Raw genomic sequence first — 25,124 nt, 5'->3', positions numbered from 1 at the left:
ATAAATTTCCCCTCATTTAGTTTTGCCCAAGACCAGAGGGCCAAGCTACTATTGACATGTATCTAGATCTCTCCATTTCTGATACTAGACGTGCCCACAATGAATGTGAGACAGGGTACCTGGTATGTGGAGACACTGGTCACGGTAGTACTTCATCTAATCTTAACTTTTGGGAGGAGGTGGTGCCCTAGTGGGAGGCCCTGGTCAGCTTCCATTGCCTTCATGTAAAGCCCGCACTCCTTGGCCTCAATCCCAAGGCTCTCTGATTTGACCACGTCTCCAGCCTCAGGTTTAATAGATTTCAGCTAGTCACCTCTACAGTAATCTCTCCCCAGGCATAGTGTGTGAATAGCTTGCTTGTAAAAGTGTGATTTTAAAGTAGTGTACCATAAATTTAGAGGCACAGCCTTTTCCACCTAACTTTAAAAAAAAATTTTTTTTACTGGTTTTTAGAATGAGAGGAAGGGAGAGGGATAGAGAGATAGAAACATCAATGAGAGAGAAACATCACCAATCAGCTGCCTCCTGCACACCCCCTACTGGGGATGAGCCCGCAACCCAGGCATGTGCCCTGACCTGGAATTGACCTTTGGGTGCATGGGATGATGCTCAACCAATTGAGCCACACAGGTCGGGCGGGTTAGTCAGTTTTAAATGGACTATGTCATCACTATCTTGATGCTTTTCTCTGTGACGCTGAAAAATCAGAGTTGGAGAACAGGAGGACTGGGGCATATTGGTCCTTTCCACTAATGGGAACATGCTTTATTGTTGCATTCATTGTTGCTTAGCGACATTTTTGCCATAATGTATTTGAGAGATTAATTTTGTGGGGAACTTCCTGTGAGATGTGAGAAAAGTGCGAGTTCAAAAAACACACAGAGTTTCAGCAGAATAAGACGTTTACTAAGCACCTATTGTGTGAAAGATGCAGGCTCTGCACGGGGGAGGGTGGCATGATGACCTAAGGGAGTCATGATTGAGTAATTTGGAGTCTCCAAAGGTAAGAGCCCAATAAATACTGGTGAAGTGATAATAAGAACACCAGACTCTTCAAACTCATAGAAGATTGCTTATGAGGAACTGGAGGTGGGGAGCAGGAGGAAAGGGGAGATGTTGGACAAAGGGTACAAAGTAGTGGTTATATAGAGTGAATAACTTTAGAGATCTGGTATGTAGGCACGAAGACTGTAGTTAATAATACTGTATTGAACATTGGGTACATGCTAAGAGAGTAGATTTCAAGTGTTCTCATCACACACAAAAAAGGTAACTGTAAGGAAATATGTTAATTAGCCTGAATGTAGTAATCATTTTACTACATATATGTATATCAAAATAAATTTATGTATGTTAAATATATATAATTTTTATTAAAAATGAAAAGGTATGTAGACTTTAATAATATTGGAGAAAAATGTAATATTTTGACTTTTTAAAATAATATATAATTGGTAACTCTTATATATAATATGTGAACAAAGATTTTACAGGAATATTGCATAATAAAAATGGCTATTTGCTATGTTAAGGAAAAAAAAGAATACCAAACTATTAGGACAGTCCAGGTTCTTGACTTCTCAAGTTGCCATCTTTGTAATGTTGGGCAACCCATTTCACTTTACTGGCTTGAAAAGAAGTTCCTTGATTGAAAAGAAGGATAAAAAAAATGTGATATATATGACATAAGTAATACATACATCACACATATACACAGTATATACACAGTATATGTGAGATATACACACACACACCGAGTGGCCAGATTATTATGATCTCTGAACGCATAATAATCTGGCCATTCTGTGTGTGTGTGTGTGTGTGTGTGTGTGTATATACACACACACACACACACACACACAAAGCGAAAGCGTGTAGGGGACCCTACACGTGCATGATTCAATCATGCACTGGGCCTCTAGTATATATATATATATATATATATATATATATATATATATATATACACACACATACACACACACACACACACACACACATATATATATGTGTACTTCATATATATATATATATATATATATATATATATATACACACTAGAGGCCCAGTGCATGATTGAATCATGCACGTGTAGGGTCCCCTACACGCTTTCGCTTTTCGCGGTGAAGCTGGGTGCGTGTCCGCTGGTGCTGGAGCAGACAGGCACCCAGCTCCCCCACTTTTGATGGTCCGTGGCCGCTGAGGGGGGCTACCCTGCTGTTGAGAGGCGCAGGGGGCAGGACTCCTGCCCCCTGCGCCTCTCAACGGCCGCTGAGGGGGGCTGCCGCGGACACCTGGCTACCCTGCTGTTGAGAGGCGCAGCTGGGTGTCCGCGGCAGGCCCCCTCAGTGGCCGCGGATCTGGGGATCTGGCCGTTGAGAGGCACAGGGGGCGGGAGTCCCGCCCCCTGCGCCTCTCAACAGCAGGGTAGCCCCCCTCAGTGGCAGCGGATCCATGCCTCTCAATGGCCGGATAGGCCACCCCGAGTCCCGCCCCCCAGCCTCCCGCCGCCCAATCATGGGCATAGTGGAGTGATGGTAATTTACATGTTACTCTACCCCTGTGCCTCTCAACGGCCACATCCGCGGGCGCTGAGGGGGCCTGCTGGTGGACACCCAGCTGCGCCTCTCAACAGCAGGGTAGCCAGGTGTCCGCGGCAGCCCCCCTCAGCGGCCGCGGACCATCAAAAGTGGGTGGGGGAGCTGGGTGCCTGTCTGCTCCAGCACCAGGCCTTTCAGAAGCCTCCAGTGAAAAGCACCCAGCTCCACCGTGAAAAGCAAAAGCGTGTAGGGGACCCTACACGTGCATGATTCAATCATGCACTGGGCCTCTAGTATATATATATGTATGTATATATTAGAGGCCTGGTGCATGAATTCGTGCATGGGTGGAGTCCGGCCAGCCTGGCCAGTGGGAGGGGACATGGGCGGTTGGCCAGCCTGCCTGCTGGTCGAACTCCTGGTCGAGGGGACAATTTGCATATTAGCCTTTTATTATATAGGACTAGAGGCCCAGTGCATGATTGAATCATGCACGTGTAGGGTCCCCTACACGCTTTCGCTTTTCACGGTGGAGCTGGGTGCCTGTCCGCTGGTGCACCAGGCCTTTCAGAAGCCTCCGGTGTGGCGGAGGCTTCTGAAAGGCCTGGTGCCGGAGCAGACAGGCACCCAGCTTCCCCACTTTTGATGGTCCGCGGCCGCTGAGGGGGGCTACCCTGCTGTTGAGAGGCGCAGGGGGCGCCCCCTGCGCCTCTCAACAGCAGGGTAGCCCCCCTCAGTGGCAGCGGATCCGTGCCTCTCAATGGCCGGATAGGCCACCCCGAGTCCCGCCCCCCAGCCTCCCGCCGCCCAGCCTGCCGCCGCCCAATCGTGGGCGTAGCGGAGTGATGGTAATTTACATGTTACTCTATTATTAGATAGGATATACACTGAGTGGCCAGATTATTATGCGTTCAGAGATCATAATAATCTGGCCACTCAGTGTATAAATATATAATGAAATATTATTCAGCTACAAAAAAAGGAAATTATGCCATTTGTGGCAACATGGATCGGCCTTGAGGGAATTATGCTAAGTGAAATAAGTCAAACAGAGGAAGACAATGTGTAACCTCACTTGTATGTGGAATCTTTAAAAAGGAACAAATTCATAGATACAGAGAACAGATTGGCGGTTGCCAGAGGCAAGAGGTAGAGGATAGGAAAAATAGGTGAAGATGGTCAAAAGGTACAAACTTCCAGTTATAAAATAGTTAAGTCCTAGGCATGAAATGTACAGCATGGTGATTATCATTAGTAATGCTGTATTGGTTATTTGAAAGTTGCTAAGAGAGTAGATCTTCAAAGTTCTCATTATAAGAAAAAAAATTGTGGCTATGTGGTTTAATGGATGTCAACTAGACTTATTGTGGTGATTTTGCTCTCTATATATCGAATCATTATGTTGTACACCTGAAAATAATAAATGTTTTATATCAATTATATCTTAATAAAAATTCATTAATGGATAGATGGATAAATAAGATGTGCTATATCCATAATATCATTTGGCAGTAAAAAGGAATGAAGTGTTGATACATGCTACAGGGTAGATATACATTGAATACATTATGTTAAGTCAGTGATTTTCAACCGCTACAAGAATTTTTAAAACATGCAATACCTAACTATTTAGTCAGGGGCATGGATCGCTTTTCCCTTAGCTGATCAAATTAAAAAAATGACAACAGCCAACACAACAAGAGCTGTCCAGAGTTAAAGAAATAAAAATTATACCAATGCCTGTCAGGTTGTCGAAAAAATACATTTTTTTGGTGTGCCACAGAATTTTAGTAATTAGTTTATGTGTGTCATGAGATGAAAAAGGTTGAAAATCACTGTGCTAAGTGAAAGAAGCCAGTCACAAAAGCCCTCATATTGTATGATTCCATTTGTATGAAATATCCAGGGGAAAAAAAGAAAGAAAGAAAAGAGAGGTATTGGGCTCAATCTCTAAGTGCCCGGCCCTTTCACCTCTGGAATGATATAAATTATTTACATAGGATTGTAGACTTTTAAACATGGCTTTTAGATCTTAAGGATCACAGACTCCAAGCCCTCATTTTAAAGATGAAGAACCTGAGGTTCCCCTAGGAGCTTGGCTGTATCCACGGTCATAGACATAGTGATGGAAATGTCAGGTGTTTTGGGTGATTTCTTGGTGATTCTGAAATCTTGATCGTGTTTACATGATCTCTTAATTTTGGTTGCACAGTGGCTTCTCGGTCTTCAGCTGTGACAAAACTTTGAGAAAGCTGTTTAGTTGGAAAGCTGCCTAACATTCTGAATTCGGGGAGTAATCAGTGTCCTCACATGATGCAGGAAACAGATACATTAACAAATTAGAGTTCCATATTGAAGTTCCATAAAGGCTGTCCAACTTGTATTTTTCTGCCGATGTTCTCAGAATGGCCAAGACCTCCAACACAGGACCTACGCGAACATCTGTGAAGTAAAACCCCACTCCTCGTAAACTTCTGTTTTCCTGAGACCGTCCTAAGTCAACATTAGCAGAAACGAAAGGAGTGCTGTGTTTCAGACAAGGGGATCAAAGCAGGGATTAGCTTTACATAAAGTGATTTGCTGACATTTTTATTCCTGGCATTCGTAATGATTGTTTCCTACTTCCCTTTACAGGATAGCTTAACGGCCAGGAGAAACAGAGTGGAAAATGCAAAACAACGAAATTATAAAACCTGCCAAATACTTCTCAGAATTGGAAAAGAGCATCCTGCTTGCGTTGGTCGAAAAGTACAAGTATGTGCTGGAATGTAAGAAAAGTGATGCGCGAACTATTGCCCTCAAGCAACGGACCTGGCAGGCGCTCGCCCACGAGTACAACTCTCAGCCGAGCGTGTCCCTGCGGGATTTCAAACAGCTGAAGAAGTGCTGGGAGAACATCAAGGCCCGGACGAAAAAAATTATGGCCCATGAAAGGAGAGAGAAGGTGAAACGGAGCGTCAGCCCGCTCCTGAGCAGCCACGTCCTGGGGAAGGAGAAGATCGCCAGCATGCTGCCCGAGCAGCTCTACTTCCTGCAGAGCCCTCCCGAGGAAGAGCCCGAGTACCACCCTGATGCCGCCGCCCAAGGTATGGCCCTGAGCTCGGCTTGCATGTTCTCACTGGGGACCTGTCCGCCGTGTGCATTTTAAAATCCTGAATTCTAGGGGACTTGATAGAAAAGAAACTTGCACACCAAACCTGAGTTTCCCCATTCAGAGTCTCCCGTGTACGTAGAACATTCAAGTCACATAGCACATAAAACCAGAAGTACTTGTTTATATCCTTGTACTATCTCTCTTATCGCTATTATTACTTAAGAATAAGGAAAACGAAGGGGCTACACCAATATAGTTGTCATTAATGAAGTACTTTAGTTGCTTATCTCAACCTGTTTCAAATATAATGAAGTGGATTTGTTCGAAGGTATATTTCACTCATTCAATCTTTTTTTCCCCCCAAAGAAGTGTTTCTGGAGGACCCATAATGTGCAAAGCACTGTATGAAGTCATGCAAAAGGCCACATTACTAGTAAAAGTGAACTATTTCAGACTTAATACAAGTTGTGAGACTAATAGAGCAAATACCCATTTAGCATTCACCCAGATTAAAAAACAGCATTTCCACCCACCATTATATTGTGATCTACAGTTTTGGTTTGTGGCACTCCTGGTAACTTGAGGAATTCTGGGAAAAATTATTTTCTTTTTAATATGCTTTCGTTGAAAAGATAAGTAGGTTATATAGAGTTCTTCAGGAAGGAAAAGATGTCATATAATCAAGGAAGTAATAATAGTATGTCATAGCTTTAAGAGGTTGGAATTAAGGGGCCATTGAAATGTCTCCAGGCAAGAAGAGGGTGAGAGAATACAATAATTCCTGCCTCTTTTAAGATAAGAATGGCTAGTTTACATGAAGATTCGTTGTACTTTGCACAAGACACACTTAATAATTTCTGGGAAGATCAGAAGGCTGCTCATAAGGTGCACTAAAGACCTAGCAACAGGAACATCTGATTTGTGGCTTGCAGGATGAGAAATTCACTTATTAGTGTCCCCAGAGTAGTTTGAGTTCTGAGGGACTAGTTAATTAAAAGTCAGAGTGTTATCCGTGTAGGGAGAAAAAGATAATAACCAAGTGAACTGAATAACACGTTTCAATTAGCACTCCCCCCGCCCGCCCCCCCCCCGCCCCCCATAGGCAGATTATCCTGGGAACTTAAGTTACAATCAAAAGTTTGCTTGCTGCCCTAGCTGGCTCAGTGGATAGAGTGTTGGCTTGTGGACTGAAGGGTCCCAGGTTCAATTCCAGTCAAAGGCATATGCCTGGGTTGCGGGCTCAATCCCCTGTGAGGGGACGTGCAGGAGGCAGCTGATCAATGATTCTCTCTAATCATTGATGTTCCATCCCTCTCCCTTCCTCTCTGAAATCAATAAAAATATATTTTAGCCCTAGCCAGTTTGGCTCACTGGATAGAGCATCGGCCTGGGGACTGAAGGGTCCCAGGTTTGATTCCGGTCAGAGGCATGTATCTTGGTTGCAGGCACATCCCCAGTAGGGGGTGTGCAGGAGGCAGCTGATTGATGCTTCTCTCTCATCAATGTTTCTAACTCTCTATCCCTCTCCCTTCCTCTCTGTAAAAAATCAATAAAATATATATTACATATATATTTTAAAGAAGTTTGCTTGCTGATCATCTGACCAAGGTTAAGTCCAGGGAGCCAGTTGGGCAAGAGCGGTGGTTAATGTCATGCGCATCATGCATCATTTTCCAGTGTAGGAGCCCTGTGCCTGAATTTTGATTCTTGAGTCCTAAGCCACAGTGCCTTCCAGCAAACAGTGTTCATGTGGACACCTGTCCGCTCTGTTTTGCCCCTTCTCGTTGCTGCTTCTGTAGGGATCGGCCCACTGCTAATAGGCAGTGTCCTTGTTTTGGACATGTTTGCAGCTTCAGCCAGCTACTCTCCATCTTGCTGGCCTTGGAGGCAGTGAAGGGACTGGTGCTGGGGTGGGAGGGGAGGAGGTGAATAGCAGGGCTACTTTTCAAATTGTCTCTGTCCCCTGGGAGATGTTACCTAGGAAGGTGCTGGTGTGGACTGCTGCTCGTTCACTTTGCAAATCTTTGATCTGTATTATTCTGTATTGATTTCAAGGGTGGTTCTAAGAGGACAGTCTCATTCCCCCATTTTCAAATTCTAGGGTAGGATCTAGAAAGTTCATAAGTATTTTCCTCTTTCTTTTTGGAGAAAATGATATAATTCATGTATTCATAAACACAATTTATAGGTTTCCAGCAAGAAGGGGATAAATATGGACTCTCAGTGTCCTTCCTGTCATGATATTTGCTAGACACCAACTTGTAAAAGAGATTGATATTAAATTGGATGTTTGTACATATATGGCACATGAGACTTCTCATTTTGCTGGTGATTATTAAAATATAGGCAAATGTTACCTGTTCCTGCCTCCAGGTCAAATTTGTAGTATGGTAGAGAACCATGGTGCTTTGTTAGTTGGGGAGTGTGTCCAAAGTAATCCGTTAACACAAGTAGATAAGGTACTGGAACTCTTTCTATACATTAAAACAGCCTTGGTGTTACCCAACTCAGTTTACATTTAATTTACTTTTAGGAAATAAAAAGAAAGCTAAACTTGTCAATCATTCCTTCTGGGTCCTTGTGGGGAAAAAGGTTGAAAATATGCAATAGGGTTATGACTCTCATTACATCACGTGTATTTTGACATATGGAGTGTGTGTATGTGTGCGCACGCATGCGTATGTATGTGTTTTACTTTATCTCTTACACTGTGCTGTCCAATACAATAGTTATAAGTCACATGAGGCTAGTAAGCCCTTGAAATGTGTGTAGACCAAATTGAGACATGCTGTAAATATACACCCTGTATCTTGAAGACTTAGTATATAAAAAAAAAAGAATGTAAAATCTCTTACTAATAATTTTTATATCAATTACATGTTGAAACGATAATATTTTAGAAATGTGGGACTTAAAAATATGTTACTATAATTAGTTTCACCTCCTTTTACTTCTTTAATGTGGTATGAGAATTTAAAATCACAAATGTAGCTTCTATTTCTATAGGACAGCACTGTTCTAGCACATTGCAGAATACCTGTTGCAGAATTAGGCACTCAGAGAATTGTGGGACTTTATTAACCAGGATGGAGCCTTACAGTATTCCACTAGAGGCCTCCCTCCAACAATTTTTTGTGTGTGAGATAATTTCACTTTTGTCATCTTGATCACTGTACCCAGGATAGTATTAGCTTTGTCAATGACTTTCTTGAATGTACATCTGTATTTGAACTCAGTCATTTTAAAATGTAAGTTTAACACTTAAGAATGTATTTTCAAAAAACCCGTATTCTCCCCTTAAATATGTTAAAACACTTTGTATTCTGTAGATTTATATTTGATAATTTGGCTTTGATACTTATCTTCCATTTTAAGATAAGTGAGATTATCTTTGGGGAACATGTTTGCAGAACAAACTAAGGGAAAGCACAAAATTTGCTGGAAGTGGTCAGGAGGTAGGATGACAAATGTCAACTATATTTAAGCAAACTAAGCTTTCAGATAGTATTTAGATATCTTTAAGAGAACTTAGTTAATTTCATATGCTGTTATTTATTATAAAGCTATATTTGAATAATGCAGACATGGGTACTCAAAGCTGTAATTAACACAAAAACATTCCTTAATGAATTCTACTATTATCACTATTTAATCCAACTTTGTTCTTCTGGGTGAGAATTCAAGTATAGGGGACTGGATTATATTGCCACTCAAGGCACACCGGCATCACTGGTCTGGGAAAAGCCCACTCTTGGTGTTACTTATATATTTATTCACCATTCAGCACTTTCCTTCTCTTCTCCTATTCCTTCATCATTCTAATGTGATTGTGTGTTCTCTCACATGTTCTTGAAAGCATGCATTGCTGTTTTGTGCACATATTTTTTCTCATTTAAATAGATTAGAAATTGTGCTATAGATACCATTTTCTTGACATTTTTCTCTTAGAATAATGTTTTTAAGATCCATTCCCATTGCAGCATGTCTAATTTGTTTTCTTAGTTGATGCATAATATTGCATATTGTGCATCTATCACCTTTTATTTATTCACTAGTAGCCCTGTGCACAAATCCGTGAGCCAGTAGCTCTCTGTGGGGCCTGGCCACTCTGCGCCTGCTGCCCAGAGGCCCATCCACGGCTGGGCGCTGAATGCTTGCCTTGTCGCTGTGGTGACGAAGCAAGCATTCCGCCAGGCCGCTCATGATGCCCACTCCTAGCGGCCACCTCCCCCCGGGACTGGGGGATTCTGGCGGGGCTGAGAGGACTGGGGGCCGCCATCTTGTGGCTATGGGCGCCACCATATTTGTTACAGAGTGATGGTTAATTTGCATATCACCCTTTTATTAGATAGGATTCTCCCAGTCAGTCCTATTTCCTTTGTTCTGTTGAGAAGAGCTGGTGTTTGGCCTGAACACAGTTTCCTTCCCGTTCTTTTACTTACATAGTAGGCTTTTCCTGCTGATATTAAATTTACTCGAGTTGCCCAAATGAAAGAACGCTCCCTTGACTGTGTTCTCTGGTCCCAGGAAAGCCCTTAGGCCTTCATATCCATTTTGCACAAGATTGAGCTGTTTTCTGCTTCGGGTGGCTTTGTTTTACCTGGGAGAGAGATTACATGGTGTGTGTTCGCCATTCCCAGGGTAGTCTTTTTCCAATTAAGAAGAGATTCTCCCCAACTGAACACTAGCTTCCATTCATGGGAGCTAATATTTGTGTGAGAGTTAATTAACTACTTCATCAGGCTTCTCTAGTTTTAGGCCCCCGCTCCTGCTAGAGTCTTCTCAAGAGGCCTGGCTTTCTTTTTTCTTTAAAATATGTATGTTAGCACACATTTAAACTAAAAAAGGATTGTTGTTACAGTCATTTCTGTGCTCCCAGACACGAACATACTGTCTTTCATGTTCACAGCTCTAGAGAGAAATTTGGAGATCAAAATTTGGAATATACATCTACATTCTTTTTTTTTTTTTTTTTACATCTACATTCTTAATAATAGGTAATTTTGTAGTGAATACAGTGCGGAGGCTGCATTTTAAGATACGAAAGTGATCAGCTGAGTAAGTGAAGTACTGAGAGGCTAGGTGTTGTGCTAGTTGACCTTGGATTTTGGAATGGTGAAGATCTGGATTGGAATCCTAGTTCTTTCAACTAGCCGCTTTGGATGTTGTGTTTGATGTTCTGTAATAATACCTCCTTCAGTGGGTTGTTGTAAGGATTAAATGAGGTAATGCCTGTAAAACACTAGCATAATGCCTGAAAATAGTAGCTGCTGTCGTCGTCGTCGTCATCATCATCATCATCATCATCATCACCACCACCTCCCTAAAGCCTAGAATTGTTGTGATAAAAATGAGCATTTAGATATTGGGAGAGAGAAGTGATTGTGAGGGCATAAACTCAGGAGTATCCTCTGGAATGAAATCAAAGAGAAAAGAGGCTAAAGGTACCAAAAAATATCTGTGTCCAGTCTTCAAAGAAGGTACTTTCAGATCTAAGACTAGAAAGGAAATGGATGAGGTAATCCTCTTCACAGTTGATGCTCATATCTGAGGGACCTATTCTTAGTGTTAAGTGTGTCCCATTGCTTTGTCCTGAGCCTCGGCTCTTTCCGCCTAGCTGTGCTGTGTTGGAGCCAGTTCATCCCACACACATTTCGTACAGGCCCAGCAGTGTATTGGGCCCTGTGCTGGCTTCTTTATGAGGATGAATAAAAGCTAGTCTCTTTGTTCAAAGTATTCTAGTTAAACCTTCAGCTTTAACAAGTGCTCTGCCAGACATAGGCTCAGGAAGGCAGTGGCAGCATGAAGGAAGGACATCTGGTGGAGGCTGGGGCCATTGGACTTGGGAAAGAGTCCTAGGGAGACATTTTCATTATCTCTTGATGATATAGAAATATTCCTTTAAAAAATATATATTGATTTCAGAGAAGAAGGATGAGGGAGAGAGAGATAGAAACATCAATGATGAGAGAGAATCAGTGATTGGCTGCCTCCTGCACGCTCCCCATTGGGGATCAAGCCCGGACCCGGGCATGTGTGCTGACTGGGAATCAAATTGCCAGTGACCGCCTGGTTCATAGGCGACGCTCAACCAATGAGCCACACCAGCCGGCTAGAAGTACTCTTTTTAACCTTCTCTTTCAAAAGTAAAATTTTTACCTTTTCTTTAACCTTAATTAGGGACTAGTTATGCTTGTTACCCAACCCCTTGGAGTGAAATTATTTAAACAGTAGCCATTTTCCTTTTACTAACAGAGTATTATGGGTTAGGTTTCTCCTATTAGCCATTAACATGCACAGCATCCCATCTTCTGGAATAACGGAGTGGACATAATAATGTAATCAACTCTTGTGAATAAATAGATAGTATTTTTCTCCAAGGAGACAGTTCTCATTATTGAAAGTGTAAAACTTCCCAAGAAAGCCTTGGGAAGACTCCATGGGTTAGTGGTTTCCTAACTGAAACTCCCTAATTCATACTAATGCCACTGCCCTATAAAAATAGTGGTGTCAACGTGGCACCACCGAAAATGGCATAATTTTGTATCATATGCTTTTCCCCCCTTTTGTTCAAGGCTTCAGACAGTAAATATTTACCAGGTACCCACTGTGTACCAGGTAAAGTCATTGGTCTCATTGATTAAAGACATGAATAAAGCATGGTCCCAAAATAATACCAGTACAGGGTATGCAAAACACAGACTTTATTCTTGTATTAGTCTTTAATAATTATTGTATTATTTTCCATATGAACAACTGTAAACCTCCTTTTGCCCCACCCTGTGTGTGTTCAGTGCTGTAACAGAAGAGTAAGTGTAGGGAAAGGAGAGAGCTCAGGGTTCTCAGAGCAGGTGGCATTGATCCCAAGGGACGTAGGAGTTGGGGGGAGGTTGAAAAAGGGAGAATGGAGTAAGAGTGTGTGTTTGAGTGAGTTGCGGGGACAGATAGTCCAACTTCAGGTTGAAGGAACAGTGAGTCAGAATAGTGAAGAAAAGCATGGCCTTTAAGAATGTGAGTAGTTTGTGGTAATTGAAGGGTGCACAGGGTATTTTGAAGAGTAAGGAAAGAAGATAAAGGAAGGTTAGAACCAGATTATAAGGGTTGCTTAGGGTAGATTGAAAACAACCAAAGAGAAGAACCTCGGGGGAGTATTAAAAGGTTAGAGGTGGGTGGAGCAAGAGTCTGAGTCCCTAAAGGAGACTTGAGAAGAAGCAGTCAGTGAGGATGCTGCAGAAAATTTAGGAGAGGGGGATGGTTCAGGAGCTAATAGAGGGGAAAACATTTCAAAAAGTATGTCAAGTGCTAGGGAGAGGTTACCTAAGCGTGACATTGACAAGGGTCTTTGGATCTGAATACTTACCCCCAGGTGGCAGTGTTAGAGGTAACTGCCAGAGATAGATTGAAGGAAGCTAAGCCAGGGAGGACAGGCTCATTTTGCAAGAAGGAACATTTCTGAGATAACTACCCAGGAAACAGAGCGATGACACCCTTGTGGACTTGGAACATGTGTTCATGGCTGGATGAGAAAGTGAGCAAAGGAGATCAGACTGAGGGAGAACTCAAGCTCACAACCCACTGTTGGCCTTGTAACGTGGCTTTCTGCTCTTTCGGAGTTGTGCACACTTCAGTTTAGAACTTACATCAACATAACGAGATCATCGATTCTTGATTAAGCTCAGTCTCTGACCCGGTTCCCACAGTCTGCAGTCCTGGAAATGACATGATGAAACACCTTATTACTTCTTAAGGGAAAATTGCTTTGGATTTATGGGTTTTTAAAAAGTCAGGTGTGGCAAGGGTACGTGTAGACACGCAGGCCAAAGCAGACGCTATTTCAGAAAGGGCCTGTACTGGGGGACCCTGACTTTGAAATAGGATGATTTACTCTCTGCCTGTAAAATCTTTGAACATATGTTTTCTGCTACTGTTTTTCAGAATCATTTGCTGTTTCAAATAGAGAACTGTGCGATGATGAGAAAGAGTTCATACATTTTCCAGTATGTGAGGGGACCTCTCAACCTGAACCCTCGTGTTCAGCTGTCAGAATAACAGCCAATAAAAACTACAGGAGCAAAACCTCTCAGGAAGGTGCTTTAAAAAAGATGCATGAGGAAGAACACCATCAACAAATGTCCATCTTACAACTGCAGCTGATACAAATGAATGAGGTGCATGTGGCCAAAATCCAGCAGATAGAGCGAGAGTGTGAGATGGCAGAGGAGGAACACAGGATAAAAATGGAAGTTCTCAATAAAAAGAAGATGTATTGGGAAAGAAAACTACAAACTTTTACCAAGGAATGGCCTGTTTCCTCATTTAACCGGCCCTTTCCCAATTCACCCTAAGACTGTGAGGGTGGCTCCCTCGTGGTTTTGATCTGTATTGGCAAAGGAAGCCTGGAACATGAACTTGCGGTCAGTAACCTGTAACAGCTACAACTAGGAAACGTAGAGTGGTAGTAGTCACTTATTTAAGAATACGTTCAGGTGAACAGCTGCACCCTCTGTACCCCTTCCGTGGCAAAGAAGCTGTTAGAGTCTTCAGAACATTATCACTATGAGTGCTATCATTCTGAATGTATTGTCTCCTAATTAGAATTCATACAAGAACCAAGTGTGAGTGTTGTATTTTTTTAAAAATCCAATGCAAGTGTGACTATAAAGGAGTGTGGCTGATTTCTTTCTTTCTTTCTTTTTTTCTTTTACTAGACAGCAGAACTTTTCTGTCCCAATGATGCCCTCCCATTGAATGTGGCTGTCCCAGGAGGCCCCCCGTCTCTCCAAGTGGGGAAGCTGTCGCTCAGTACTTGCTAGAGGTCTTTCGGGAACCTCCATGAGAGCTGCAGCACCTCGCTCATTTTTCAGTCGTATCCTCTGAGTGTGGACTCTCTGATTTTATTGTATGATTTTATTTCATTTTTAAATATATTTTTATTGATTTCAGAGAGGAAGGGAGAGGGAGGGAAAGATAGAAACCCCAATGATGGAGAGAATCATTGATCGGCCGCCTCCCACATGCCCCCACTGGGGATCAAGCCCGCCACTCAGGCATATGTCGTGACCAGAAATCGAACCCTGACCTCCTGTTTCATAGGTCAGTGAACAACCACGGAGCCACGCCAGCTGGGTGACTTTCTGATTTTAAACAGCCCAACATGTGGAAGGATATTTCCTGATGTGGCTCCTCCACTGCCTTTTACTCTTTAAGGTCTTTCCCCAAAGAGGAGTTCAAATAATGTCGCCAACAAAGGGAGCACTGTTGGAACTAAGAATGTAGCTACATTGAGGGAGAAATTTCGTTTAGATTTCTACATTCTGTCATGTTTGTTTTATTAAGAGAAAGGACTTGCAATTTTATAGTCACACTGTGTATGTTCTTTAAAGGTGCTGCCTCCCCCACTGTGTGCCAGGTTTGGCCTTCCCTCTGTAGTTTCCTCCCTACGTTGTACCGTTGAGTTAATGGTTGCCCTTGTTTCTAATCTTTAGCCACCTAAGGACCCTTCCCTCAGGGTGCTCCTGGTGCTAGCTAATAGTAATGCTATATAGTTTACATTACACAGTTAGCATCGGGCTTTTAAGAAATCCATTATCAACTTATTTGGAAAGATGGATTGATAAATGGATATTTTGGTTGAGCTGTGTGATATGGCTTCTCCTGTAGCCTAGTGTTAAAAACAGCCCTGAGAGCTTGGCACAGCAGTAGCTGGCAGAAGGGAAGTGACAGGCAAGGCTGGTCGGCAACTTCTGAGGATGAGATTTCAAGGCCATGGGTTGGGGAGGTATGCAGAGGCGGTAGAGGGAGTGTAGGACTAGGAGTCAGGGCCTGCATTCTGAGCTTGGTTCTGCCTCAAGTGCTCTGGGACCTTGGGTAACTCCTTTTCACCCTTGACTGTGGTCGTTCCTCTCCATAAAGCAAGGGAGTTGCTCTAGTTAAGGTTTAGAATTTGCTACAACTCCTTGACTATAGGCTGGTCTGCACAGTTTTAGATGGGTACTGCTAACATCATAATTATCCCAGGGCATGGGTCAATAGTTTAGTGCATTGGCTAAGCTTCCCTCCCTCATAATTTTGGAATTTGGGTCTTTAGGGACCTTAAGTTCAGTAAGGTACACAAATACTTGTTATTTATGAACTGCATGAAACAAATGGGTATCAATTCAATTTATACATTATCATTTTTTATTTTTTAAAAAATATATTTGTATTGATTTCAGAGAGGAAGAGAGGGAGAGAGAGAAAAAAACAACAATACATCAATGATGAGAGGGAATCATTGATCGGCTGCCTCCTCCTGCATGCCCCCTACTGGGGATCCAGCCCACAACCCAGGCATGTGCCCTGACCAGGAATCGAACCATGACCTCCTGGTTTATAGGTCAGTGCTCAACCACTGAGCCATGCCAGCCGGACTATACATGATCATATTTTAAATCTCTTAAAGGAATTGGTTATTTAAAGGATCTCTGTGAAGACTAGTCTTCTTCAGAAGAAAGGATCTGTGTTCGTAACTTTGTTTTTACCAAATGGACCTTTTTGTGAAGAAGCATCTGGATAAAGGCCCAAACTTCAATAGTGTACGAGAGACAGAACTTGACTTTCCATGCCCTCCCGCCCCCTTGGGAGCACAGGTGTGGAATGAGAAAAATTTGCCTTTGCTTCACCTGTCCATCTGGAAATCTTGTTAATACGCAGATTCTGCAGCTGGACCTGAGATTTTGCGTTTCTTACAAGCTCCCAGGTTATCCCAGGTGACTTGTCTGGTCACCACCCTTCTCGGTAGCAAAGTTTTAGAGGACCCGAAGATGTTTTTATTTATTCCAAAAAAAAAAAAATTGGGATTAGGTACATTTTTGTGTACACAGTGTACTGGGTATTATTTGCTCAGAATTGACCACTTAAGCACACAAACAACAATGTAGGACACAAGAAAATGCTCACACACATAATGGAACTATAAAAGCATCCAACTAATTTCTAACTGAACAAATCAAGGATAATTGAGTCAGCAGCCTAAGGCCCCTTGCTCTACCATTAGTGGTATTTATGAGTTTCTAACAGTAGTTTTCAACCTTGGCTATGCATTAGAAACGGTATTTTATAAATAATTAATCCCGCTGGGTCCTGCTACTAGAGGATTCTGATTCAGTTGACCTGGGTTGGGGCCTGGTCTGCTATAGTTTTTGTCAGCCTTTTAGGGGGCTATGATATATAATTGGGGATTGAGAAACATTGGAGTGGAGTTCATATCCTGTGAGGTCATGCAGAAGTGAGGAAGTAATGCTCAGAGAAGAACCACCTGGCACCAGGCCCATAGCTAGTGAATGGCAAAGCAGAACCTCAGTTCCAGGTCTCTTGACTCAAAAATAAATAAATAGTCCCACCTACCCGCCCCTCCCCATCCCTCAAAGCTATATAGTGGATTTGTTATACTTTGAGAGCCAGGTCACGTTACAGGGTACGTGTAGTGTTTCTATTCAAGAACAGATCCATCCCAATTCATTTTATTTTTTAAAAATATTGTTACTGATTTCAGAGAGGAAGGGAGAGGAAGAGAAAAACAGAAACATCAATGATGAGAATCATTGATCGGCTGCCTCCTGCATGCCCCACATTGACCAGGAATCAAACCGTGACCTCCCAGTTCCTAGGTTGTGCTCCAGGAGGCAGATTAGAAGACGGACTGAGGTTAGAGGAGACTGGGATCTGTGAGATGAGGTAAGAGGGTTTGGTCCTGGTTAGGATGAGATGATAGGAGGACCCAGAGGAGGCTGTAGAGAAAGTGAGGGAGACCAATGTGAAGGGCATTGCAGAAGTGGAATCAGACAGGATTGGCAGTTGATTGCTTTTGTTGGGGAAGAGGGATCAAGTTTAAAGCTAGATGCCTGAAAGAATGACGCTTGCCCTAGCTGGTTTGGCTCAGTGGATAGAGCATCGGCCTGCAGACTGAAGGGTCCCTGGTTCGATTCTGGTCAAGGGCACATGCCCGGGTTGTGGGCTTGATCCCCAGTAGGGGGCATGCAGGAGGCAGCCAATTAATGATTCTCATCATTGATGTTTCTATATCTCTCTCCCTCTCCCTTCCTCTCTGAAATCAATAAAAATATATTTTAAAAAATAATGATGCTGCCTCTTGAAATGAAGAAAGGATGCATTTCTGGCTTTGACCCATCTCAAGAGAGACCTATGCACAAACTAGTGCATTGCCTCAAACACTGGCATCTCCTCTCATTTCTTTGGCTGTCACCTCTTTGCTCTGATTTCCGCCTCTTCAGCTGCCTGTGCATCTGACACGTTAGCCCCTCCCTACTGGGTCCTTGTCACCCCACTCATTCGGTACTGCCTCTGCCATCATCAGCTCCATTGCAGCTGGTGGTGTGCCAGTCCCCTTCTCTTATAATGACTTCATACTAGAAAGATCAGAAAAGATGATTTCTTTACCTTGAGCTTTAGTTATTTTCTAGACAGATGGTATCTATAAATCTCATTTAAAAAAAAAAGTCCCATGTTGTATAAAGGAGCACTGACTGAGAGGGGTTGTTATTCCCCACGTATGCTTGCTGCAGCCCCTAAACGCATTGGCTTTTTTTTTTTTTTTTTAAAGAGAACAGAGGAAGCCGGGTGGCATGGTGAGAGAGTGCATTTGAGTTGTCAGCAGCCTCCGCGGTGTCAGATCAATCACATCAGCACTTGGTCTGGACCAGGGGAAAGGAGTGGTTCTCCTGCCTCCTGGGAATGCCAGAAGGACCCGATAATTATATTTGGCAAAGCCGGGAAGAGTGGCTCTGTAATGCCATTGCTAAGAATTACCCTTTCAATAGCATTTCTGGATGTCTGGGCTTTTCGAATGGAATGACACTCCTTTTCTGCCGTGGCCTCCCTTTCTGTTGGGCCGCTTCCCAGCTGGTCCTGTTCCTTCTTGCCCTCACTTGGAGAGGTTTGTTTTTTCTTCTCTTTTCCTCCTTCCCAGCCCTGTTTCTCCAACCCCTCTGTCTGTACCCACAACGTTCCCACTCTTCCCTGTTTTAGAGATGTAGTCGTGTGAAAATGCGTGTGAGGGAAATGACTTGCTGAAGGAGAGCAGGCAACATCCGGTGCCAGCGAGGTGAAGTGTAGCCTTAAACTGGCCCGACCACCAATGACGTGCTTCCAGGCTGCACCCGCTGCTTCTGTGTCGGTGGTATTCCGGAGTCATGGGAGAGGTCGCCAAGGATCCGTGACTACAACACATTCTTTTCCTAATTGTGCCATATATCACGCCCTTCAACACAATTGACTAATCTCTGCCTCAGTTTTTCCATCTGTGAAAGTGGTGTAATACTTATCTACCTCCCTTGAATGTTGTGAAGATTAGTCTGTTAGCAAAAACACTTTTGAAATAAAGAGTGATGTAAAGCATTTCAACATTATTGTTGTCATTGTGATATGGATGCCCTCCTGCAGAAATGCTGCCCTGTGCGGGAAGTACCCGGGTGTGCCATGGTTGAGGAACACCCAGGATAGAAAAATTCCATAGCAGATACAAGAGTGTGATTATTTGTGAACAATTTCAACATGGCATTTCCTTAAATAGCCTTTTGGTGCATTTAGCATGAGGTTCAATTTATAGAATGGTGATTTGCATAAGATTTTTAAAGCATACATTTATTGAACTTGTATTACACAATGTAATTGCTGGCTTTGCAAGCTGAGTATTAACCTAACAGTGCAGTTTATCGTTATTAGATGGGAAACTTCTATTTCTACATTATCCAGATCCCCAGATTGTGTGTGACGGTTTCTCTCACTGTTACCACTCATTGGAATGGGTTTGTTGGGGATAAAATTCCAAATTCTGTTACTTAAAATGGATTAGTTTTAATCAAAAGGATACTTGTGATAGCAGATTCCAGTTCCTCTTCTATCCCATCATCTGATTCAACTTCCAGAATAACCAAGAAGGAAGTTCAGAGGCTGGTTCTTTGCTGGTGAGCTACCTAGGGATCTAGATTCTTATCTTTGAGTCTCAGAAGTATCTTTCGATGGGCTGGTATCATACTTTCTACAGGACTGGAGAGGGGTCACTCTAGTCACTCAGCGATTGGGAAATCTGGTGGGTAGCTGGGGAGGATCTACTCTCATGTGGTCACTCTGAGCCCCAGGATAAAGGGGTAGAAGCTCTCTAGGGAAGCTCCTCATTGTGACGGCAGAAGTACAAGAGGGCAAGCCTAATTGTGGAAGCACAGCTCAAATTTCAGTGGTATAACCTGCTAATACCTCCTTGGCCAAGGCAAGTCTGATACTTGAGCCTAAAGTCCAGGGGAGAGAAGTAGACTCCTCCTAAGAAGGTAAGATAAGGAGGTGAATATTTCTGCACCATGATCAAATCTACCACAGTATCACAAGTGGGAAGGGAAGTAGTGGAGGACCAAGAAATGGAGTCCAAGACCCTCTTCTCCCATCACAAACCTTCATCCTAATCTCTCCTTCCAGCATCCCCACTCTGCGGCCCTCCCCAAACATACTCATCGGTCTCTTGGTTTCAGAACCGGGCTCTGTGAAATTCTTATTGATCCCTCTACCCGGAGTGCTCTCAGCTTCTCTACAACCCCGTCTCATCATCGATGCTGCTGAAGTGTCACCCATTCTTCAAGGTCATATGACATCAGGACACATTCCTGGAACCTGGGCTGTGGTCCCAGCTTTGCCAGTAACTCACCATGTGATTGAGGACAATTTGCTACATCTCTCTGGATATTAACTTGATTTCCTCGTTTGTAAAATAAAAGTGTTGGAAGAGAGGATATTTAAATTCCCTTCACCTATTTTATTTTAAATATATTTTTATTGATTTCGGAGAGGAAGGGAGAGGGAGAGAGAGAGAGAAACATCAATGATGAGCGAGAATCATTGATTGGCTGCCTCCTGCATGCCCCGGATTGAGCCCGCAACCCCGGGCATGTGCCCCTGGCCAGAATCAAACCTGGGACCTCTCAGTCCGAAGGCTGATGCTGTATCCACTGAGCCAAACCAGCTAGGGCATCCCTTCACCTATTTTAAATAGTCTAATTCTAAAGCTAAAGTTACATCATGTAACCCAAGTTTTCAATTTCACATTCTCTTTAAAAGATAATGTATACTGCCTGGCTGGTGTTGCTGAGTGGTTGAGCATCAACCCATGAACCAGGAGGTCATGGTTTGATTCCTGGTCAGGGCACAAGCCTGGGTTGTAGGCTCAATCCCCAGTAGGTGTCATGCAGGTGATAGCCAATCAATAATTTTCTTTCATCATTGATGTTTCTATCTCTCCCTTCCTCTCTCTGAAATCAATAAAAAAATTCTTTAAAAAAAGATAATGTATACAGAAATGGAATTCAAATGCTTTATCCAAGTGGATCAGCCCCAAGGTTGAAAGCACCATTTATGAAATTTATTGATATGAGTATAATGATATTTATAAAACAATCTAAATATAGTCAGTACAAGAATTTCTATATAAGGGGCACAAAAGGGTTGTTGCTTTCCAAAATATAATTTTCCCAACAAAATGTAAGTGGCTGCTGTTTACTTATCTGTTTCAAATTGCCCGATTCTGTAGAATATAGAATACTTTTACTTTATAAATTGCTCTGTTCTAAGGCAATACTGTGCCCAGAATATGTACATTTTTGAATATGCTTTTAAATTTCTCATCAGTTGATTCCAGTAGATGATATTTGTTATAAACATCCAGGGCTGTCTAAAAACCTACTTCAAATGTGAGGAAGGAAGGAAGTTAGCATTTATTGAACATTGCCTATGGGTCTTAGGCACATTTGTATATTATTTTATTTAATTCTTAAAGTACTCTACACGAGTAGGTAATATTATCCATGTACTAAGATAATAAAATGAAGCTTAGAGAGGTTAAGTGACATTCAAAATCACACACCAAAAGTTCTGGAGATGATTGCATAACAATATGAATGTATTTAATGTCACTGAACTGTACACCTAAAAGAGAATAAAGTGGTAAATTTTATGTTATTTCACCACAATAAAAAATAAAAAAGCATACTTAGCTAGATTTAGATCCCAGTATGCTTTGGTTAGCCAGTTAAAGGTATGGAAGGAAATAAGCACTTTGTCTGGTTATGTTTATCAGTACATGTTAGGATTGTGGAGCCAGAAACAATGAGAAGCAGAGGGAAGAGATGAGTGATGTTGAAGATGTCAGCAATGGCAAAGGTGGTACCCCAAATCTGTCTGAGAGCAGACAGGGAATCAGTGACCAAGACAAAAAGGAGAAGTCATCAATCAGTCTTGCCATTTAGATTAGTGTTTCTCCAGTTTTCTAACTGTGCAAAGGAATCACCTGGGCATCCTCTCTAATAAAGAGGGAATATGCAAATTGACCATCACGTGGTCACAAAGATGGTGGTGCCCAGTCCTTTCAGCCCCGCCGGAGTCCCCCAGTCCCCTCAGCCCTGCCAGAGTCCCCCAGTCCTTTCAGCCCTGCCGGGGGAGGGGGGGAGTGGCAGGCACGTGGTGCGGCTGGACCTGCCCTCACCTCCCAGCTGCACAGAGCCGGCCCGATGTGTAGGCAAGCCTTGGATGGTGGCTGCCCAGCTGCCCAGGGCTGCCCGAGGCTCAGGTAACCAGGGCCAGCTGAGGCTTGCACTGCCAGCAGTGGCAGCAGCAGAAGTGTGATGGGGGCGTCGCCTTCCCCTGATGGTCGAGTTGCCTCCTGCCCCTGAGGGCTCCCGGATTGTGAGAGGGGGCAGGCTGGGCTGAGGGACCCCCCCTCCCGTGCATGAATTTTCATGCACTGGGCCGCTAGTGTTGTTATAAACACAGATTCTGATTCAGTAGGTCTGGGGTGGAGCCAGATTTTGCATTAAGCAATCATGGGCCACACATTGAGTAGCAAGGATTTTAGATCACAGTGACCTCCAGGGCAGCTCTCTGGGTGTGGTTTCAGATCCCTTGCACCAGAGAATCGGGGGTGCTTTCTCAAGGCAAATAATGGGCCCCAACCCAGACCTACTGAATCAGAACCTCTGAGGGCAGGACGGGAATCTACACTTTCACCAAGCTTCCCAGTTGCTTGTCAGGTATCAAAGTTTGGGAATCACTGCTAATAGGACATCGCCATGGTCTTACAACAAGAATCGCTTCACTTGCATCCCTGATTCCAGTTTATAAAGCCTTTCACATCCTGTTTCTCCTGAACCTGTACAGCAGGCTCATGAAAGGGACACCATTAGCTCCACGCTGCAAACAGGAAGCTGACATCTCCAGTGGCGAAGTGCTGGATGCAAAGATTTTCTGACTTCCAGGAAAGCTCCTCTTATTATTTCACGGCTTTCTCTCCCACTTTGCCATATCCTCACTTATACTGCTGCACAATTAGAAGTTCTTTTATGTTGAAAAGCTTTGCAGAACGATTTTCTTGCTATGATGCTTTTAAAGATTTCAATCTAATTTAGCACATTAAGGACAGTTTATGCTTATAGACCTAAAGTGATCCAAGGTCATGGCAAAAAAAAAAAGTTTCAAGTATTGAAGAAATAGACTGCATCGAGTTTTGTTTTCATGTTTTGTTTTTTGTGTGTTTTTTTTTCATCTGGATATACCAGTTGTTAACATTCTGCTTTTCTCTCTCTTCTCTTTCAACCACTTGAAAGTTGCAGACAGTATGACACTTCACCTCTAAATTCTTCAGTGTGCATGCACTAAGCACATTCTCCTACATTATCACAATCCCATTATGACACCTAAGAAAAAGAACATCAACAATAATATCAGCTATATGTAGTCTACCTCAAATTTCTTCAGTTGTCTTAGGAATGCCTTTATTGCTTTGTATGTACTTGGATCCAATCCAGGCTTATTGCGTTTGCTTGTCTTGTCTCTTTAGTCTGACTTAATCTAGGACAAGCCTCTCTCATTTTTTTTGTCTTTCATGACATTCAATTTCTTTTTAGTCCAGCCCTTGTCAGTGCACCCGACATTCTGGATTTATTTTATTACCTCCTTGTGATTAGATTCGGGTTAAACTCCTTTGGCAAAACTATCATGTAGATAATGTCACCTTCCTCTCATTACATCATTTTGGGAGCTACGTGAGCAAAGGCTGCCCCATCATTGGTGAGGCTACATTTGATCACCTGGTGAAGGCTATATCGGCTAGATCTCTCCATTATAAAGCTATTTCCTTTCACTCATAGTTAATAGATTGTCTGTGGAGTAATGCTTTAAGACTGTGAATATCCTTTTCCCTAACAACCTTTCATACAACGGTCTTAGCAACCATTGATGATCACCCATTACTCAGTTATTTCACGGGGATTGCAAAATGATTAGATCAACCTTTGCCATTTGCCAGGATTCAGATGGAAAAAAAAGGTATGCCAGATGTGAGAACATCTGAATTCAGGTCACCTCACCGCACGCTGGCTACTCAGAAAGCAAAGGCTCCACTTTGCCCCAACTTCTGAAGAGATCATCTCCTTTAGAATTCCTTTGCTGGAGGTGAGTAGTAGGAAGGGCAGTGTTTTCTCCAATGCGGATAAATGCTCACCTGAGAAAGAAGGCTCCTGACTTTCTTCAGCACCCCTGCTCCAGGTTGCTTCTCTACCTAGTGTCTGTCACCGGTGCTACCCATCTCTCCTGAGCGCTCCTAAGGGAAATCACACGCGTTCGCTCCCCTTATCATCAATGACCACTTCAATTTTTTCCACCCTTCTCAAATCTGATCCAAAATTTCTATGTATTTCTGTGTAATAGGGATTTGGGGCAGTAATCTGGTCGAAAGTGGTATCTGTTATATACATTGCATGTTATAAATCATTTTTTTAAAAAGTAGCTTTTTATATAAGATCGAGGAAGCAATTGCCTACATCAAAGATGATGATGAAGATTGGGGTGGAAAGGCTAAGAGGGGGCTGATGACGATTATAGTGGCATCAAAGCTACCTTTTAATGCAGCCACTCCTCCTCTCCCCTCACTACCCCCACCTGACTCTACGGCCCTTTCTGTAGAACAGTGGCCGGCAAACTCATTAGTCAACAGAGCCAAATATCAACAGTACAGCGATTGAAATTTCTTTTTTGAGAGCCAAAAACCGACTTCTGCGCATGGGCCACGAAGTTTCAGTTGCACTGTACGAGCGTGCCCGCACGTGATATTTTGTGGAAGAGCCACCCTCAAGGGGCCAAAGAGCCGCATGTGGCTCGCGAGCCGCAGTTTGCCGACCACTGCTCTAGAACACAGAAGCCAGGATTCAAGAATTTCCTCAAAACCACCTGCATCAGCTTTCATTCTCTCTACCTTCCCTTTTATTACAAAGAAGAAAATGTCTTCTCTAAAAAATCAGTCCCTCCATCTGTGCTTTGAATTTCACCCCATTCATGTCTTATACTACTGATAATTATCTTTTCCCTGTGTTGTGTAATCAACTCTCTCCCACTCCCCTGAAAATGTTACAGTCTCATCTAAAAACGTCGCCCCTCCAACCACAGTCACCTCTAGC

General features: G+C 43.0%; 1 protein-coding gene across 5 annotated transcripts in view; it reads left to right on the top strand.

Moving 5' to 3' along the window:
• Positions 1–18,015, top strand: part of MSANTD3 (Myb/SANT DNA binding domain containing 3) — a 28,773-nt gene extending 10,758 nt beyond the window's left edge. For 4 of the 5 annotated variants that reach the window (XM_079790641.1, XM_079790643.1, XM_079790644.1 and 1 more), the window contains 2 exons: positions 5,175–5,626; positions 13,570–18,015. In XM_079790641.1, the coding sequence (XP_079646767.1) occupies positions 5,209–5,626; positions 13,570–13,979 (828 nt within the window). In that variant the 5' untranslated portion in view covers positions 5,175–5,208 and the 3' untranslated portion in view covers positions 13,980–18,015. The remainder of the gene's footprint in view (positions 1–5,174; positions 5,627–13,569) is intronic. The other variant, XR_013814525.1, reaches the window with a different exon arrangement.
• The last annotated feature ends 7,109 nt before the right edge of the window (positions 18,016–25,124 follow it).

The sequence above is a fragment of the Cnephaeus nilssonii genome, assembly GCF_951640355.1.
Source record: "Cnephaeus nilssonii genome assembly, chromosome: 14".
In the NCBI taxonomy this organism is placed as follows: Eukaryota; Metazoa; Chordata; class Mammalia; order Chiroptera; family Vespertilionidae; genus Cnephaeus; species Cnephaeus nilssonii.
The sequence above is the reverse complement of the archived record's forward strand: the minus strand, read 5'-3'. Positions and strand labels throughout refer to the sequence as shown.